The following is an 18,904-nucleotide window of genomic DNA, read 5'->3' as shown; positions in this document are numbered from 1 at the left end:
GCTGCACAAATAGCTGTACTATCTTTTCACTGTATAGCCAAAACCACTCAATTTGACATGTAGTTATAATAACCACGTTCTTTCTTTTCAATAAGTTTGGTTTCTTCGAGACAACACCTCTTTAAGCAATTTTCACGTACAGTGATTGTGGCACGAATTCCTTGCGAATGAAGTTGCGTGAGAAGATCGTGACTTGGGAAGAAGTTATCAAGGAAGACTTCATGATGGGATGCTTTTTAGCTACCCATCAGGCTTAAACTACCTCTTCACCAAGTGGTATTGCTGGCTGCTGGCTGTTGCTCAATCTTTGCTCGCCCACCGTACAGATTGATTTGGAAGGCATTTCCGTGAAAAAGCTGGCACCCATGCTTTGCATCAAAATCAAATCAGTTTTCCTTGGATAAACACTTTGCAGTTGTGAGGACCAAAAAATACATCATTTTTTCGTCTAAGGTAAGTTTGCTGAAGTTTAATATTCACGGCATGTAAAAGTGACCTCGGTTTAGCTATTTTGTCGTTTTCCTGGAGTTCATTATTATTTGAAAAGTGTAGGTTTGTCTTTATTTTCAGAAATCTGTTGCGGCTCATGACTTGTCAAGCTATAGGAAGGGAACAGTACATTCTTTCACTGGGAAAGCGATGATATCCTGTTATTAACACAATTCCCGAAAAAAGTTTCCAGTTCTTCTAAGCTCAATATGAATCTGATGTCAAAATTGTAAGAGGCATTTTGTACTGTTTCCCATATGATCATATTACGAAGAGTTTTGTCCTAGAACTGATAGAAAACCACAAATTCAGTCATGTTTATCATGTGACTAACCTTGTCTCCCAGTCTAGGTATGATTCTGATGGAATATATCCAGACTGTGCTATCTGTTTCCAGTTTGGCATATCCCTTTAGTTTTTTTTTTTTACAAGGTTCATATTTTTTAAGTGCGAGTTTTGAAGATGGTCCTTGTGATAATTTTTTAGCTACATCGTTAGTTACGGAAGTATGAGTAATATTAAGCTCTATCGTCCCTACAACACTCCCCCCCCACCTGGAGGAATTATAACCATATCAATTTCTTCCTCGTCATCAGTTAGTTCTTTTAGTATAGTGACAGTTTCTTTAACAGATAAGCATCGTTTGGGAGAAATCTGCAAACTAAAATATACCATCAGTTTCAGACCCATAAGATATTTTGTGGTACCGAGACGCCAAACGTTCCTAATTGGAAACACTTTTAATTATTAATTAAAAAAGACTTACCAAAAAAGAAGTTTTTCAAAGAAAGGTAAAGGAATAAACTTAAGATCGAAGAAATAAAAACATACAATAACTCGAACTCAAAACGACTAGAAATAACTATTAAAGAATAAAGGAAACCCAAAACGAACATATCATAGAAAAAATAGAAAATAGAAAATAGAAAAATAGACAATCATAGAAAAAAAATAATACAACAGGTACAAATATAAATGAATAAATAAATCTTAAAACAAGTAAAGCTTAAATTTAATATGCAAGTCAAGCTTAATACGAACAAAACTGTTTTGCTATTGGAGTATAAATGAAACCCAAAACGAAAAGAAATTAAATAAACAATCTTAGCAAACAAACATACAATAGGTAATAATATACATGAATAAATAAATCTTAAATAAGTGAAACTTAAAGTGAATATTCAAGTTAAACTTGAAACGAACAAAAATCACCAGAAACAAGAGTTCGGGTGCTGCCTCCTTCTCTCACTATAAAAGTATAAACCCACTGCGTCATAGGCGCTTTACTGAAAACTATATGTGTCTTAAACAGTCTTGGAAAGTACAAATAAAATCTAACAGAATTTTTGATGTATAATGATATTAATTTTGGAAAGATTATCAGTTCAAGATTTTATTTCACTGTAACTTTTATTTTCATTTTCAATGCTGTAATAACTAAAAATTTGTTTGCAGTAAAGCGCCAATGACGCAGAAGGTTTTAGATTTCTACTGCTAGAGAAGGAGGTCATACCCAAACTCTTGTGTGTAGTGATTTTTGTTCGTTTCAAGCTTGATTTCCATATTCAATTTAATTTTCGCTCGTTATTAGTTTTATTTATTCATTTATATTAGTACCTATTGTATGTTTGTTTGCTATGATTGTTTATTTAATTTCTGTTCGTTTTGGATTTCATTTATACTTCAATAGCAAAATATTTTTGTTCGCTTTAAGCTTGACTTGTAAATTAAATTTAAGCTTTACTCGTTTTAAGATCTATTTATTCATTTATTCTAGTACCTGTTGTATGTTTTTTTGCTATCATTGTCTATTTAATTTCTATTCGTTTTGGGTTTCATTTATTCTTTAATAGTTTCTTGGCGTTTTGAGCTTGAGTTCTTGTAGGTTTTTATTTCTTCTGATCTTAAACTTAATACGATATTTACTTTTCTTCGAAAAACTTGTTTTTCGGTAAGTTTCTTTTTTAACTAATTTCTGTTAGTTTTTGATTACCAAAGTTTCAAGTTTTTCAAAATTCTCTTTTTCAAAATAATTTTTTATCAAACAGTTCGTGGTAACCGTGGTAACAGTTCAATGGTAACTGAAACTCTAAAAAACGGAATTTTGATACCAATAGATGTACCAAAAGAATCAAATTTTAATGCTTATTTTAAATATGTAAATTTCATCAAGTTTAATCTTATCCATCAAAAGTTACGAGCCTGAGAAAATTTGGCAGATTTTAGAAAAAAGGAGAAAAGACCCCCTAAAATTTATAGAACCCTGATGAAAATCGCACCATCATATTCAGCGTATTAGAGAACCCTACTGTAGAGGTTTCAAGCACCTATCTACAAAAATGTGGAATTTTGCCAGAAGAAAGATCACGGATGCGTGTTTATTTGTTTTTTTGTTGTTTTTTTATTTCCCTAGGGGTGATCGAATTGACCCAATGGTCATAGAGTATCGTGGGAGGGCTCATTGGAACGGAAATTAAAATTTCTAGTGCCCTTTTTAAGTGACCAAAATAAATGGAGGGCAACTAGGCCCCCTCCCACGCTCATTTTTTCCCAAAGTCACCCAATAAAAATTTTTAAATAGCCATTTTGTTCAGCATGGTTGAAAATATGATAACTATGTATCTTAGGATGACTTAATCCCCCGAAGTCCCTGGGGGGAGGGCTGAAAGGAATGAACTTTACCCAATGTAAACATAAAGTATTGGTTATTAGAAAGTATACAAACGTTTTCAGGGGGGATTTTCTCTGGTAGGTGGGTGGGGGGGGGGGTCGGGGATTATATGGGAGGATCTTTCCATGAAGGAAGTTGTCATGGGGGAAGGGATATTGCTATGAAGGGGGCGCCGGATTTCCCAGCATTATTAAAGAAAAAGATCAGTAATTAAGTGAAAAAAAAAAAAAATTTTCAACTGATTTCAACTGATCAACTGATTGTGATTAAGAGGTCATTTTTAAAGAATTTGAAAAAAATTCGAACTTTAGCTCCAAGAGCAAGGTATTGACTAGGGGGCAAACCCCCTAATATACGTATTAAAAATCTATGAATATAGAGATTCGTTACGTAAGATAATTCTTACGTTTCGTATATTTATTACGAATAAAAACATTCCTAAATAAAACAGGTTTCTAGAAAGCCTTTTAATCAAATAAAATTAAAATAAATATGCAAATTTTGTTTTAATTATTCATGTACGGTGAGCCAAAATCAAAACCTGTATTAATTCAGAAACGTTAAAAAATTAAACAAAAAAAAACAGTTTTTTCAACTGAAAGTAAGGAACGACGGTAAAATTTAAAGCGAACAGAAATTATTCTGTTTATGAAGTGGGCTGTCCCCTCCTCAACGCCTCGCTCTTTACGCTAAAGTTTGACTTTCTCACAACTCTATTTTTTTTAAACAATAAAAAAACTTTAGCGTAAAGAGCGAGGCGTTGAGGAGGGGACAGCCCCCTTCATAAACGGAATAATTTCTGTTCGTTTTAAGTTTTACCGTCGTTTATTACTTTCAGTTAAAAAAAAAACTGTTTTTTTTATTTAATTATAAAGAACGGTCGGGGGGGTGGTTGGTAGAAATTGATGTTTAATTCTTCTTAATTTCCAGGATTTTAAGATACATATTTGGGGTTCGAGAAAACATTTCGTTCGAGAAAACGAGAAAACATTTAAAATGCATTTGGTTTTCAGTAAAGTGCATTTGGTTTTCAGTAAAATGCAAATTATGTGTGGTCTCTAGAATGCATGGAGGGTGTCAGTCCTACTCTTTTTAGTTGCACTACTTTTGCGTCTCTTGCATCTATTAAATTACTTTTGGCTCATCGCTTATCAGTTGTCTTCTATTCAGGCCATCAATTATCCCCGAATTTTTGGGTATTTCCCCGTAAATCGCTTTGGTCTATGGATACCTAGAACGCTTGGGCTTAGGGGTGCAAAAGACTTAAAGCCAGCTTTGATTAGGCTCGGACGACTACTTGACTGATCATTTCTGATCATTTTGGTTTATAATAGCTCGCTACTTTTTTTTGAAAAACTTCTTTCGTGGAAAAAGTATTTAAAATTAATTTCAAGCCAAGTCCTTCGGTGCATACACATGGGTTCATTCATAACTAAATAAAAAAAACAAGTTTTTTTAACTGAAAGTAAAGAACGACGTCAAAACTTAAAACGAACATAAATTATTCCGTATATGAAAGGGCTGTCCCCTACGCCTCACTCTTTACACTAAAGCTTTTATTGTTTAAAAAAATACATTTGTGAGACAGTCAAACTTTAGCGTAAAGAGCGAGGCGTTGAGGTGGGGACAGCCCCTTTCATGTACGGAATAATTTCTGTTCGTTTTAAGTTTTGACGTCGTTCCTTACTCTCAGTTAAAAAAGGTTGTTTTTTTATTTAATTTTTGAATGTTTTTAAATTAATGCAGGTTTTATTTTAGCTTACCGTACATGAATAATTAAAACAAAATTTGAACATTAATTTTACTTTTATTTGGTTAAATAGGTTTCTCGAAACTTGTTTAATTTTATTTACGAACGTTTTTATTTGTAATAAATATACGTAACTTACGAATTAACCTACGTAACGAACTTCTATTTTCATATATTTTTAATACGTATGTTAGAGGATTCGCCCCCTAGTCAATACCTTGCTTTTTAAGCTAAAGTTCGAATTTTGTTCCAATTCTTTAAAAATGACCCCTAAATCACAAATTCCGTTAATTACAATAAATAGCTCTTATGAAAGTACTAAGAAATCTTTGGCTTAAAGAGCGAGGTATTGACTAGGGGGTGAACCCAATCATATACGTAATATTTTCTGTCGTTTTAAGTTTTGATGTTACTCCTTACTTTCAGTTGAAAAACCTGTTTTTATAATATAATTTCTTATCTTTTTTTTAAATAATGCTGGGGAATCTGGCGCCGCCTTCATAGCAATGTCCCTTCCCCCATGAAAACTTCCTTCATGGAAAGATCCTCCCGCATAACCCCCGAACCACCCACCCTCCCCCACTACCAGAAAAAATCCCCCGGAAAACGTCTGTATACTTCCCAATAACCAAAACTATATGTTAACAATGAGTAAAGTTTATAACTTTCAGCCCTCCCCCCGGGGACTTCGGGGGATTAAGTCATCCTATAAGACATAGTTATCATATTTTCGACCATGCTGAACAAAATGGCTATCTCAAAATTTTGATCAGGTGACTTTGGGAAAAAAATGAGCGTGGGAGGGGGCCTAGTAGCCCTCCAGTTTTTTGGTCACTTAAAATGGGCACTAGAACTTATAATTTCTGTTCCAATGAGCCCTCCTACAATATTCTATGACCACTAGGTCGATACGATCACCCCTGGGGAAAAAAAAAAATTAAACATGCATCCGTGATCTTTCTTCTGGCAAAAAATGAAAAATTCCACATTTTTGTAGATAGGGGCTTGAAACCCCAGCAGTAGGGTTTTCTGATACGCTGAATATGATGGCGTAATTTTCGTTAAGGTTCTATAAATTTTAGGGGGTCTTTCCACCTTTTTTTGAAAATCAGCCAAATTTTCTCAGGCGCGTAACTTTTGATAGGTAGGACTAAACTTGATGAAACTTATATATTTGAAATCAGCATTAAAATTTGATTCTTTTGATGTATCTATTGGCATCACAATTTCGTTTTCTAAAGTTTCGGTTACCATTGAGCCGGGTCACTCCTTACTTACAGTTCGTTACCAAGAACTGTTTGATAGGATCATTTTTGAACCATCGGCAATGCCTCTTGCTTTGCTCACTACGGTCATTGGAAATATTTTTTTCTAGAATTTTCTTTTCCAGTGAAGTTAAATATTTGTTGCCTTTCATGCTTGAAGGGTTCATCGTTTTTTGTTGTTGTTTTGTTGTTCCTTCATTAGTGCTAACATTTTGAGTTCTAGTTCCATGTTGAAGCAAAAGAGGAAATCAAACAACACCAAACTAATATTTAAGCGCCATTTTATGCCTCAAAGCATCAATGTCGGCTTGAATATCGTCAAAATCAACCTAAAGTTCGGAGAAGCAGGGGCATCAAGCATGGAGGGGGTAGGAACCCCTTCTTAATGCACTCGGGAAATCTATTTTATTAGGTACATGGGCTAATGGAAATAAATCATAACCTTAAACAGCCCCTGGGGAAAGGTATTTAAGTTACAAAATTTAAAAAACTGATGTCTTGATGCAACCTACTGCAAAATGATGCGACCCCTCCATAATAGCTAAAAACAAATGAAAAGATGCAAAGACGATTTGCTTGCCTATTCCATAGAAAGGACAGAATGGACGCTATTTGTAAACTATAATTTTTGGTTTAAATTTTTATTCTTTGCTCTTCTCCTCTCCCATTTTCACAACTGTGGCCAGTTCGTGTTTCTGAAAGCTTTAAAAAGCTTTCGAATTTTCTTAAGAGTATTGGTCCTGACTTTTGCGCGAAACTTTTGCCAAATTTACAATTCGCATTATGAGCCCTTGACCCCTATTGTGAGTGGAAAAGAATTTTGATGATCTGGATAATCAGAGGATTGGCAAACTTTTTGTTTAGATTACGGTCTTATCACAAATTGTATTCCTTGAAAATTTCTTTGACCTTACACAATTTTATTCATTTTGGACAGGAGAGAAATTGTTGACACTCCTATAGGTATGTGTTTTTTTTTTTTTTGCATAAAAGTAGGCAAAACAAATAAAATATGTCACAATTTTATTTGCACAATTAATATAACAAAAATATTGATTTCAGTTCCGAAAATTATTTTACATTCTCAAGAATATCCCACTTTAGGATAATATGACACTTTTATATACATATTTAAAGTAACAAATACGTTCATTTCATTTCCCCCAAAAATTGAAATCCGTAATAATATCCTTCACCGTTGTTGCTTGTCTTCTTTAATCTGAAATAAACACTTTAAATTGATATTTTTTTTTAATCGCGTGGGAATTATGGGATCCGGTAATATGAGATCCCGTCTTTGAGTCAACTTGCATTTCTGTCGACCCTGTGATGAGCTTTTCTTAAAAAGTTTTGAATTTGGCATCAACGGAGGAGTAAAAACTTGCACAAAATTTTTCCTTGAACACTGTAGGGCTGAACTTTCACATCCTCTTTCGCTTAGACATGGACTGTTATCAGATTCATGTTTTATACAGCAGTCATTAAGAAAATTGCACAAGAACAAGGGACTGTCAGCGGCAGTACTGTCTTGAACAGGTTCCCTCCAACAGATGCCAGGATTCGCCAGTGTGGGTCCAAATCTGTCTTTTTCCATCAAGCCAGATCACCTCATCAGAATATCTTGGTGCACTTGAAACTTTTCCAAATAACATGATAAAATAGCTGTTTTCTCTTTGCTTACCTTAGACCTTAGCTCCTCCTGTACCTCCAGAGGCACACAGGGCGTCCGTTAACAGCCTCCAATCATCCCGCAAATGAGCTGCGGCGTAAATGTCCTCCCACTCTAGGATTAAGGATGCGTGAAGGGCTCTCCTGTCCCGCTCATATGTCCTGTGATGCGTGTTTTGGGCCTTCCTTGCCGACGCGTGCCGTCTTTTTGCCACTGGAGGATCATATTTGGTAGTCTCGATCTTGGCATACGGATAACATGGCCAAGATAGCGCCATCTTCGTTGCCTGACTACATCAGCGACATCAGGCTGGTTTGTGTAGTGGCGAATTTCCATGTTTGTTATCCTATCCTTCCGGTTAATGTTTAGGATACGTCGAAGACAGTTGTTTTCATATGCAGTGAGTCGTTTTTACTGCTCAGCTGTGAGTTTTAAACATTCCATCGCGTATGTCAAGATCGAAAGGACGTTGCTTCTGAAAAGGCGAAGTTTTAGCTGAAGTACTTCGCTGATCTCCAGACTGGTCGAAGTCGTTGAAATGCCGAGCTTGCCATGACTATTCGTGTTCGCAGTTCTTTTTCGGAGTCGCCACTAAACGAGACGGTGCTGCCAAAATATCGTAAGTCAGTGACTTGCTCTATGCTTTCAGTCCCTAGCTGGATATTCATCGGTGAATTAGTGGTTGACATCGCTTTGGTTTTGGGGGCATTGATATGTAACCAAAACTGCTCCGCTCTTTTTGATATTTTGCATAAAAAGTCTTGAAGTTTGCTTTTGTCTTTCTCCATCAATCTAACATTGTCTGCAAATTTAAGATCTTGGACTAGTCTGCCTGCAATTTCGATCCCGTATCCATCAATTTGCCTGAATATGTAGTCCACTATGAGAATAAAGAGGAATGGAGACAGTATGCATCCTTGTTTGACACCTGCCATTACTTCGAAATATCTTGTATTTCCTTTGTAGGGTCTCACGCAGGATTCCGTGTCTTCGTACATTGCTATGATAAGGCAAACCAGCTTTTCAGGAATACCGTAGAAGATCAGGATTCTCCATACTATTGGGTGGTCTATTGAGTCGAACGCTTTTTCAAAATCGACGAAAAATAGATATAGACGTTGTCTCCATTCATTTGATTCTTCAAGCATGGTCCGCAGTGTGAATATCAGATCGGCGCAAGATCTTTTTGGTCGGAAACCATGTTGCTCCTCGCGTAAATGCGGGTCTAAGGCAGCTTGAAGTCTTGTCAGGATGATTATGCAGAAGAGTTTTCCGGGTATCGAGAGGAGGTTGATGCCTCTGTAATTGCCACAGACTGTCGCGTCTCCTTTTTTGAACAGTTTAATAATGGTTCCTGCTCTCCAGTCCTTTGGGACTTTTTCTTTTTGCCAGAGGAGGGAAAAGAAGACTAGCCACACTGAAAGGGACCTGCGGATCGATGGCTTGACCATTTCTCCAGATATACGGTCACTACCCGGAGATTTTCCATTCTTCAGCTTTTTCGAGGCTGAAAGGATCTCGTCCGCCGGTGGCTCGTTTTCATTAATGAGAAGATCCAAAAATGGGCTGTCCGGAATATCTGGTGGAACAGAAGGGGACGGGCGATTGAGAAGGTTTTCGAAGTAATCCGCCCATCTATTTTTTTGGTCATCTGGATCGGTTAGCAGTCTTCCGTTTTCCCCTTTTACTGGTCCTTCTTGTACGTTGGTCTTCCCAATGATTTCTTTAGTTAGGCAGTACACAGCTCTCGTGTCACCACGTCGGGCTTCTTCTTCTGCCATTCTTGCTTTCTCATTGTGGTGCTTTCATTTGTATGACCTAGCACTTTTCTTTACTTCTCTGTCCGCTTATTTATAAGCTTTGTCTTTCATGACATCAGCAGAGAGATCATTACTGAGCCTACTCTGTTTTATTTTCTTGCGGTCTTCGATCAAGTCCCATGTCTTCTGGGATATCCACTGTTCCTTTATTGACTTTTTAAAGCCAAGAACTTCTTCAGCAGTTTCTGCTTAGTTCTGTTGTATAGTCGTCCAAGCTTCTTCCACATCTTGTGGTATATCAACAAGTGCCTCGAATCTGTTCGAGAGTTTGATGTTAAATTGTCTCCTAACATTCTTGTCTCTGAGCTTCTCCACATCAAAATTGCTTGGTAGTTTTGTTGGTTGTCGGGATCTGTTGGAGCGGAGTTTCAACTTGAGTGTCGCTACAAGAAGTTCATGATCCGACCCAACGTCCGCACTTCTGTAACTCCTCACGTCTTTCCGACTAGTTCTCCACCGTCGTCGGATTAGAAAGTGGTCAATCTGGTTTTTGACAGTTTTGTCTGGGGATGTCCATGTATACTTATGTATATCTTTGTGCTCGAATAATGTACCTCCTATCAACAGGTCATTTGACATGGCAAAGCTGACTAGTCTTGCACCATTTTCGTTGATAGTTCCAAGCCCGTGATGTCCCAACACCTCTGGGCAGTATGATCTATCCTGACCAACTTTCGCATTTAGGTCGCCTGCCAAGCAAGCGACGTCATGGAGAGGGATGGAGTCTAGCACAGACTGGAGGGTTTCATAAAAACCGTCTTTTGAGGTTTCATCGGCATCATTTGTTGGTGCATAGCATATGACTAGCGACAGCTATGCAGGTTTAGATGCAAATCGTGTATACAGGATTCTCTCGTTAATCGGTTTCCACGAGCAGAGAGACTTTGCTGCATTTGGGTTCAATATAGCTGCGACTCCGGCTGCATGTCTGTCCATTTTTCCGCTGTACAGAACTGTATAAGTCATGTTGCTGTTTACTGTTTTGAGTTTCTTTTCTCCACAGCCTTTCCATCGTGCTTCGGCCACTGTGAGGATATCTAGCCGAAAGTTTTTGTACTCCTGTAGAACTTGTTCAGTTTTTGAAAGGGCCGACAAGGTCCTTACGTTCCAAAATCCGATTCGTACTGGTTTATTCGCGTTCAGAAATCTGGTCGAGGAGCATGCATGGGTCGTCATCATATTGGGATGTCATCCAAGGCTTGTCATTGACGCTTCTTTAGCATATCCTTTTTCAACAGGAGTGACTTGCTAGGCCAATGCCCAACCGGTTTCTTCGGCTCGGCTAGGGGCAGGGACGCCAATCCCTGACCGTGGGGCCGGAACCCCCCCGGACCTACCCCAATGGTGACTAAATGGGTGGTGGCGGCAAGCCACTCCTCTCCACCACCTTGCAGAGGCCCTTGTCCGTAAATCTGGATCCTCCACCTTTTCACAGTTGTCCTCCTTTAGAGGATCCTCCCACAATGTTTTTCTGCTTCACCATACAATTTAACCCAATGATGGGAGAAGGTTTGTAGTTCACAGAACGTGTCCACATGCTGGTGGGCCCTGCTGAATGTACATCCAAGAGGCCTTCTTCCTCCTCCACCTGTATTTACGGCCCCTGGGTGAGGGTGCCCAGTTTCAATTAAGGACCCCCAGGGATTGGGTCCCCCCTTGGTCCGCACCTCCTACTCAATGGAGGTACCCTCATATCTGTAGGGCATTCCCCTATCTGCCACCTGGGGACGTGCTGAGTGGCTTGGAGAGGGCTCCTACTGAGAAGGTGATCAGAACTAAATCACGAAACAGTAGGACATAATTATTAACGGAAAATGTAAATCAGTTACACAATCTCCTTCAGTGGAATGTTAAAGTAACCAAGGACATTATACAAATGTTCTATACATAGTGCGATCGAGCCACTGTATGTAAATACAATACAGTATGATCATTCACTATCTCAACCTTTATACAAAGCCGAACCGAGATGCAAGTGCTCCGGAGAACATTTAAACAAGTATAAACATAAGTGACATTCGATTTTTTCACGGGTAGACAAGTCAGGTTTCTCTTGAACGCGAAACTTGGCTTCACTTTTGTACCACTAAATTTTAAAGAATCTAATTTTAAATTAATTTTTTCCAATACATATATAAAAATCGGTAATTAGTAGTATAATGTTATTTTTAGATGTTTTTAGGAATTACAAGTAGGTTTCGAACTTGAGTTGGTTTCAAAGGGATTTTGAGAAAGTTTCTGCGAAAATACGCGTTCCAGGGTAATATACATTTGACCGCTGATGGCAGATTAAATGGGAGGAACTGTTTGTACGCGCTGAGGATGTAGTAGCCAAAATTCACTAAGCTGTGATCTTACTGTTATAGTATTTATATACAGTGGTTCGAGCATTCCAAGATTGCTTATCTGACAAGCCCAATTACTTATCTTTGGCGTTTCATGAGGCGTAAATGACGTCAGAGGTTAGTAGGATTGCTACATGATACAGCGTGGATTAGTCGTCGGATAAGCTACATCTACTAACCCCGAGAAACGCAGGAATAATGAGGATAAGTGACATCATATATAAACAAAATTCAATCTTTTAAAAAATAAAAAAAATATTTGAAATCATTTATAGAGAACAAAAAGAAGAAGTAACTGTGAAATGGGCCACACTTTCAGCAGTTTGTCAATAAGCTATGTTTACAGTGGAATATACGTGATTAATATTGTTATTCGCCTAGTTGCCAATGGCGATTCAGTTGAGAAGTAGCTGGATAAATATTTGTTATTATCTTTTATGGATTGCACCCAGGGAACTTAATATTAAGCGTATAAGGGATGCTCGAATACACTCACAAACATACTTCAAAATTTTATTCAAGACAGATTTCCTCCGACAGCAAGCAAAGCATATATTGCAAAAGTCGCACCAAGGAAAGACACAGGAAATATCGAATTATTGTGGTTTGGTTTCAAAAAATATAAAACAGAGACAGGAACTGGTGAATCCCCAAAAATTTGGTATATTATCTTATAACTTACCATCTTTCTAATCATTTAAAAATTAATAAGAAAAACTAAATGAAAACTAAGCCTGTGGTAAAAATGCGAAGCAGAAGTGTTGTATTTTCACTGTCGCAGGTGTTCATTCTTCTTTCCTAAGTGGTACAGAAAATGAAGGATTGTTGGTAAGTTTGGCGTTGCTGGAATTTTGAAGTCTTGCAAAAAATGAGACTAAAAATTAAGAGGCTTATTATTTTCATTCAAGTCCTTATCCTCCTCTAGTTGAATTGTTTTAATGGGGGTTTTTCCTAGCATTATCAGGGGGAATATTTGTTTATTTCAATTTTCTTTGTGCAACTCTTAACTGTCTCGTTCATATTACGGGCATGGGAGTCACTTAAGATGGAGGGGGAAACCGCCCTCCCCCAATGTTTACAGGTAGTCTGTAAAAGAATAATGGAGTTTGTAAAATAGTGGCACGAAGCATAATACACTCCCCCCCCAAAAAAAAAAAAAAAAAAAAAAAAAAAAAAACACACACATTTTGGCTAGTGACACTTCTGTTGTGGGTTAAAAACAAATTAAAAAGGGAAGATAGAAACTTTTAGTATTTTTAAATCTCAACATCACGAGTGGAAATAGCTTCGAAATCAGCATTCAACAACAAAATCAGTAACAAACAAAAGAAAAAAGCATCCAACTCACAGAAAAGACACATTATAAAGAAAAGGCAAAGAAAAATTAACCTCTTCAGATACAGAACCTTGTCGTCAACTCTGTTGAATTTTTACTGAGATGAATCTCTTTGGAACCGATTAGAAGAGCGCAGCAATGTCACAACGCTGTAAAGCCTTCAATCCCCCGCAAACCTGAGAAAAACTGCCCTCTTAACACCTCAAATAATCAATGCCCCCATCTATTTTGAAAATAGGGGCATTGACTATTTGAGGCGTTAAAAAAGCAACCCTTCCCAAATTTACAAGAGATTAAAAGCTCGACAACACTGCGACATTGCTGCGCTCTTACAACCAATCCCAAAAAGACTCATCTCAGTGGAAATTCAACAAACAACGTGCAAAAATAAAACAACCAATCACAAATTAAATTGATCCAACAAATGTGTTTAGATTAAGTTCATCTTTTCTTTTCTTTGCACTCATTGATTCGTTATACAGTTAGAAATAAAAAAATTCTTCAATTTGCTTCATGATTGTTACAAAAACAATATAAATAGTTAAATATTTCATAAACCGAAATAAAACGTTTCTCGTATAAATAAATCCTACATGATCATCAATAGAACGTAAAAACATAGAAAAGAAAAACCAAGAAGTGAGAAACAATGAACGGATTGGTTTCAATAAATAAACCCAATTGTTAAGTAAGGGAACAATAAATCAATAATTGCAAAGTGATGTATAAATATATGTCTTGGCTCAATCCTTTAGTATTATCATAATACCAATTCTTTCGGCTTGCATCTAGAAGAATCTTGATAAAAATCTCCAGAAAATAAAGTCAAACATGTTAACACCCCATTTATGACCTTGAAAGAAGTCAAACTTTATTTTCGAACTTTTTTCAATTGCTATACTATAAGAATTCGGAATTTCCCCCATTATCGTACAGAGGGGCGACACAACAATGTTAACATTTTAAAAAACAATATTCATGATCAGTTTGATTAATTTGTGCTATTGGAAATCCTAACTCCTAAGAATTTCCTCGACGGTTCTTCCCAAAAGCGGCTAGTACCAGTCTCCTAGCTGCCTCGACGGTTTGTCCAACTTGTTCACTGTTTCCAATAGCAGGATTTACTTCAACAATATCAAGAGCTGATAATCTTCCAGTCGTATTCACCGTTTCAAGCAGTGTCATACCTTCTCGTAATGTAAGTCCACCGCGAACTGTTGTTCCTGTGCTTGGAGTTTCAATCGGATCTAAGGCATCAACATCAAACGATACATGAAGAGGTCTTCTATGTAGAGGATCTATCATACTAAGAGCAAACCGTACTGCTTCTTTTATGCCCATCAAATCAACTTCTTCCATGCTCAAGGAACATATCCCCAATTGATGAATTATCCTCCTTTCTTCGGGATCAACATCACGCAGCCCGATAAAAGCCAAATTTTTAGCAGACAGCCTGTTTTTTACCCAGGCCCATTCAGGAGACGAGGGCTGGTCTTGCAGTTCCTTCAACACAAAGGATAATGGCATTCCATGTAAATTTCCGCTGGGTGTACTTTTCACGGTATTTATATCAGCATGGGCATCGACCCATATAACACATGAATCTGGATAGGCTGTCAAGTGACCATGAACTGTTCCAGCACCTATACTATGGTCTCCACCCAGAGTCAACACTTTTCGATTACTTTGGCATATCTGAAACACTTTTCCACTTACGGTCTTGTTATACGATGCTACTTCATGCCAATTTTTAATTTTAGGATGGTGAACTTTGTCAATTTGTACATTACTTTCAGTAAGGTCTCCAAAATCCTCAATTTGATGTCCCAAATCCTTCAAGTTCTTTAACACTGACGATTCTCGAATTGCTTTTGGACCAAATGATGTTCCCTTTTTAGACTGTCCTTTTTCAAATGCAGCACCAACAACACCAATATGAATAGATTTCGTAAGAATGAGGCCCAAGTAAGGTGATTTTGAGACTGATATTACTGTTTTACATAAATTCATCCTTTAGCACAGCAAATTTATATTTTTTATCTTTTATTCTCTTTGCTTGGTAAACTCAAACTATGCATTATTAGTCATAATCAAGCCTTATATTATAAGAGTGACGTCATACGTTCTACCATCTGAAATGCTTTTAAAAGAAAGTGACGTCAGACCTTCTACCATCTTATTTTTTTTTAAATGGAAGTGACGTCATTTCTTCTAAAAGATTATCATTAGATACGAGGGCCACTGCATGATGACAATAATACATGGTAGAAGCCTGGTATGTGCTCAGAAAAAAGGTGTTAGGGTATTATGCGTATATATTATCTTTATTGGGGACGGTATACTGCCTATATACTTTTATTTCCAAGGAATGATGATGAAGATTTGGGTTGGGGTATCCAAAACTTAGAAAGGGATAACCACAATCCAAGACATATTATAATTATATTGTGATCCAAGACTCAATAGAAGCTAAATGACCAAATAGATATAACAAACATGATTTATTTGGGGGGGGGTCTAGTGAATTAAATTTCTATCCCAAAAGTAGCGAGATTTGAAACATTATACCCCAAAAAACCCACCTCCCAGATTTTTAGTCACTTGTCCCTCGAAGGTGAAAATTTTATAGCCCAATTGGCGGGAAATAACTCAACCTAGCAACACAGGAGGGGAGATTTTCTAGGGCTAATCAAGGGTCTGCACCAAATCGGAAGATTTGGGGTGGGGTATCCAAAACTTAGAAAGGGGTAACCACAGTCCAAGACACATTATAATTATATTGTGATCCAAGACTCAATAGAAGCTAAATGACCAAATAGATATAACAACATGATTTTTTTGGGGGGAGGGGGGTCCAGTGAATTAAATTTCTATACCAAAAGTAGCGAGATTTGAAATATTATAGCCCAAAAAACCCACCTCGCGGGTTTTTAGTCACTTGTCCCGCAAAGGGGAAAATTTTATAGCCCAATTGGCGGGAAATAGACCAACCTGGCAACACAAGAGTGGAGATTTGCTATGGCCAATCAAGGGTCTGCACCAATTCGGAGTCTTTTGTATTATGTTCACAGGAAAAGTAAATAAAAAAAGAATTAATTAAGGATAAAACGAGAGGATAATTTATAAAACATTGACAAGAAAGAATACGTTTATTTTGGGTAAAACAAAGCGTGGGGAAGGGGTAACAAAATTGTAAAAAAGTACTCTACCTTTCCTGTCTAAAGACCATGTGCTTAAAATGCTGAACTGATATTTAGAAACTGCGGGATGTTGGGGTTTGTCTCGCTTCCTTCACACGTTGGCCTAATATTTTAGTACTTCCAAGAATTATTCCAGTGACTTATTGAGGCTGTTCTTTGTTGCATAACAGACCATGGAGAAACATGTACGAACCTCAGTAAAAGTCCAATATCCAACTCATCAAGCCCTGAAAGTTTCAACTTAATGCCATCAGCTGTTCGTGATCACATCAACTTACAATTAAAACAATTTTTTACAAAATAGACGGTATCAAAAGCTACGGCCGTGGGGGGGGGGGTGACCCTATCCTTTGGCCATATCCTTGGGGGTTTAATCATATTATGAAGTATTGATGAGACCTAGATCTATGAAGTTACAAGCTACAAGTCTGGTTTCTATTAAGTTTAAAAGCGCCTTATTTACGAAACAAAAAAGCCTAATAAAAATACCGGGTATTTACGGGGGGGGGGGCATATTTTCCGCGTGGGGTATTTTCCACGGGGGCTATTTTCTAGAAGTATATATTCTGTGGGGGGGGTATCTTCCAGGGGGAAATTTTCAGCGGGGAGAGGGGGTATTTTCCGGGGGTTGGGGTATTTTCCTTGGGGGAATTTTTCACGGGGATGGTATTTTCTGGGGGGTTTAGTTCTGTTGGGATAATCACCATGGGCGGGGGGGGGGGGGGGTGGTAAACACCGGCCACCATAAATATATTTGCTGATATTAATTGCTGACAATTCTTAATAACTTCGGATTTCTTAAAGTTAAAAAACGAGAAAATAATTTAAAATGCATTTTGTTTTCTAAATTGCAAATTATTTTTGGTCTCTAGAATGCAGGAATGGTGTCAGCTCTACTCATCTTAGTTGCATTACTGTTGCATCTCTTGCATTATTTTTGGCTCATTACTCATCAGTTGCCTTTTGTTCAGGCCATCAGCTATGACCCTTATCCCAGAGGTCCCAGAATTTATTTAGACATTTAATTTTGTAGCTTGAAGGGTTCATCTTTTTTTTTGGTTTGAGGGGGGGGGGCAAATACTGACGGAAGAGATGAAACCGTTCATAGCCACGAAGGGTAAATTCTTGCCAATAGTTATCTAAACCTTTAAGGAAGGAAAACTGTTTTTACAATTTGATCTTTAGAAGGATTGTCACTAAAAACCTAAAATTCCTTCATTAGAACAAACATTTTGAGTTCTAGTTCCATTTTGAAGCAAAAGAGAAAATTAAACCACACCAAGCTAATATTTAAGCCATTTTATGGCTCAAAGCAACAATGTCGGCTTGAATATCGTGAACATCAACCTAAAGTTCGGAGAAGCAGGGTTGTCACGCATAGAGGGGGAAGGAACCCCTTCCTAATGCACTCAGCAAATCTGTTTTATTAGGTACGTGGGTTAATGGAAATATATGATGAAAAATAAATACGGAAGATATCTGTCTTAACCCATTAACGCCCAAGACCAGTTACTGGTAAAATTATGTGGTGCTTGCTTTAGTGCAGATATGTAGGGTTCTAACTTAAAGATTTGTGGTTCCAAATATCTTTTTCGCATCAACGGTGCAACCATGGTGCTCTGTTCCTATGTGGGAACGTTGGGCGGTAATGTTGTCTAGGAAAAATAAGAATACATATCTTTTGTCATGTTTATTGAAATTTAGAATAAAAGACGAATCCAACTTAGGCATGGAATTGCTCGTAGCAACGTTGCGAGTGAAGTTTGACGCAGCTCTTTCTGCACTCTAGCCTTGCATTTTTTTTCTTTGCATACTTGGCATGAACCCTGATTCTCTGCTGTCACCAGCACATGAGCCGTTGATTTCTTAGGGTAGATCCGCAGAGATTCTAATCTCCCACCATGACCTGGATGGTAGGTTTTGTTGTTGAAAGGACCCTGAACTTTTTTATGGAGGAATCCAATTTGTGGGATCTTTCCAGCCACGTCACCATCATGCAAGTGACGGTAGAACCGCCAAGCTGTGACCATGAGCGTGTAAAGAAGATTTTGGCTCATGATCCAATACCACTTTTTTCCTCGCAAAATTGGTCTGTATGCCGACAAAAAATTATCGACTAGATCAACGCCTCCCATTTCCTAATTATAAGGTTTCATCTTAATACCCTCAATTGTTGTCGATATATTGCTGAGGTTTCTTATTGGTACACAAACACAATACCTTTTGATTTAGTTTAAAGCCAGATTTAGTTTTAAAGAATAATGAGCAAATTTTATAATTGTGGGGGTTGACATGCCTAATATCCTCAAGGACATAGTTTCAATACTGTTTAATTCAATTATACTGAACAAAATGGCTG

The 18,904-nt window shown here is 37.5% G+C and overlaps 2 protein-coding genes across 2 annotated transcripts; both read right to left on the bottom strand.

The window, feature by feature from the left end:
- Positions 1–9,853: 9,853 nt before the first annotated feature.
- On the bottom strand, positions 9,854–12,706 carry LOC148944712 (protein CFDP2-like). Its single transcript, XM_089100003.1, has 2 exons — positions 12,692–12,706; positions 9,854–10,477 (listed from the first exon to the last, which is right to left on the bottom strand). The coding sequence occupies exons 1-2, from the start codon at positions 12,704–12,706 to the stop codon at positions 9,854–9,856; spliced, it is 639 nt and encodes a 212-aa protein (XP_088956129.1).
- Positions 12,707–14,090: 1,384 nt separating this feature from the next.
- Positions 14,091–15,366, bottom strand: LOC148944711 (arginase-1-like). Its single transcript, XM_089100219.1, has one exon. The coding sequence runs from the start codon at positions 15,353–15,355 to the stop codon at positions 14,366–14,368; it is 990 nt and encodes a 329-aa protein (XP_088956345.1). The 5' UTR covers positions 15,356–15,366; the 3' UTR covers positions 14,091–14,365.
- Positions 15,367–18,904: the final 3,538 nt, after the last annotated feature.

Source organism: Artemia sp. Qi Xiang Cuo, chromosome 14 (genome assembly GCF_049724085.1).
Source record: "Artemia sp. Qi Xiang Cuo chromosome 14, ASM4972408v1, whole genome shotgun sequence".
Classification (NCBI taxonomy): Eukaryota; Metazoa; Arthropoda; class Branchiopoda; order Anostraca; family Artemiidae; genus Artemia; species Artemia sp. Qi Xiang Cuo.
Note: the sequence above shows the minus strand (reverse complement) of the source record. Positions and strands in the feature narration are given on the sequence as shown.

Excerpts from the sequence above, each read along its gene's own strand:
- LOC148944711 (XM_089100219.1), bottom strand. The coding sequence starts at position 15,355 with ATGAATTTATGTAAAACAGTAATATCAGTCTCAAAATCACCTTACTTG.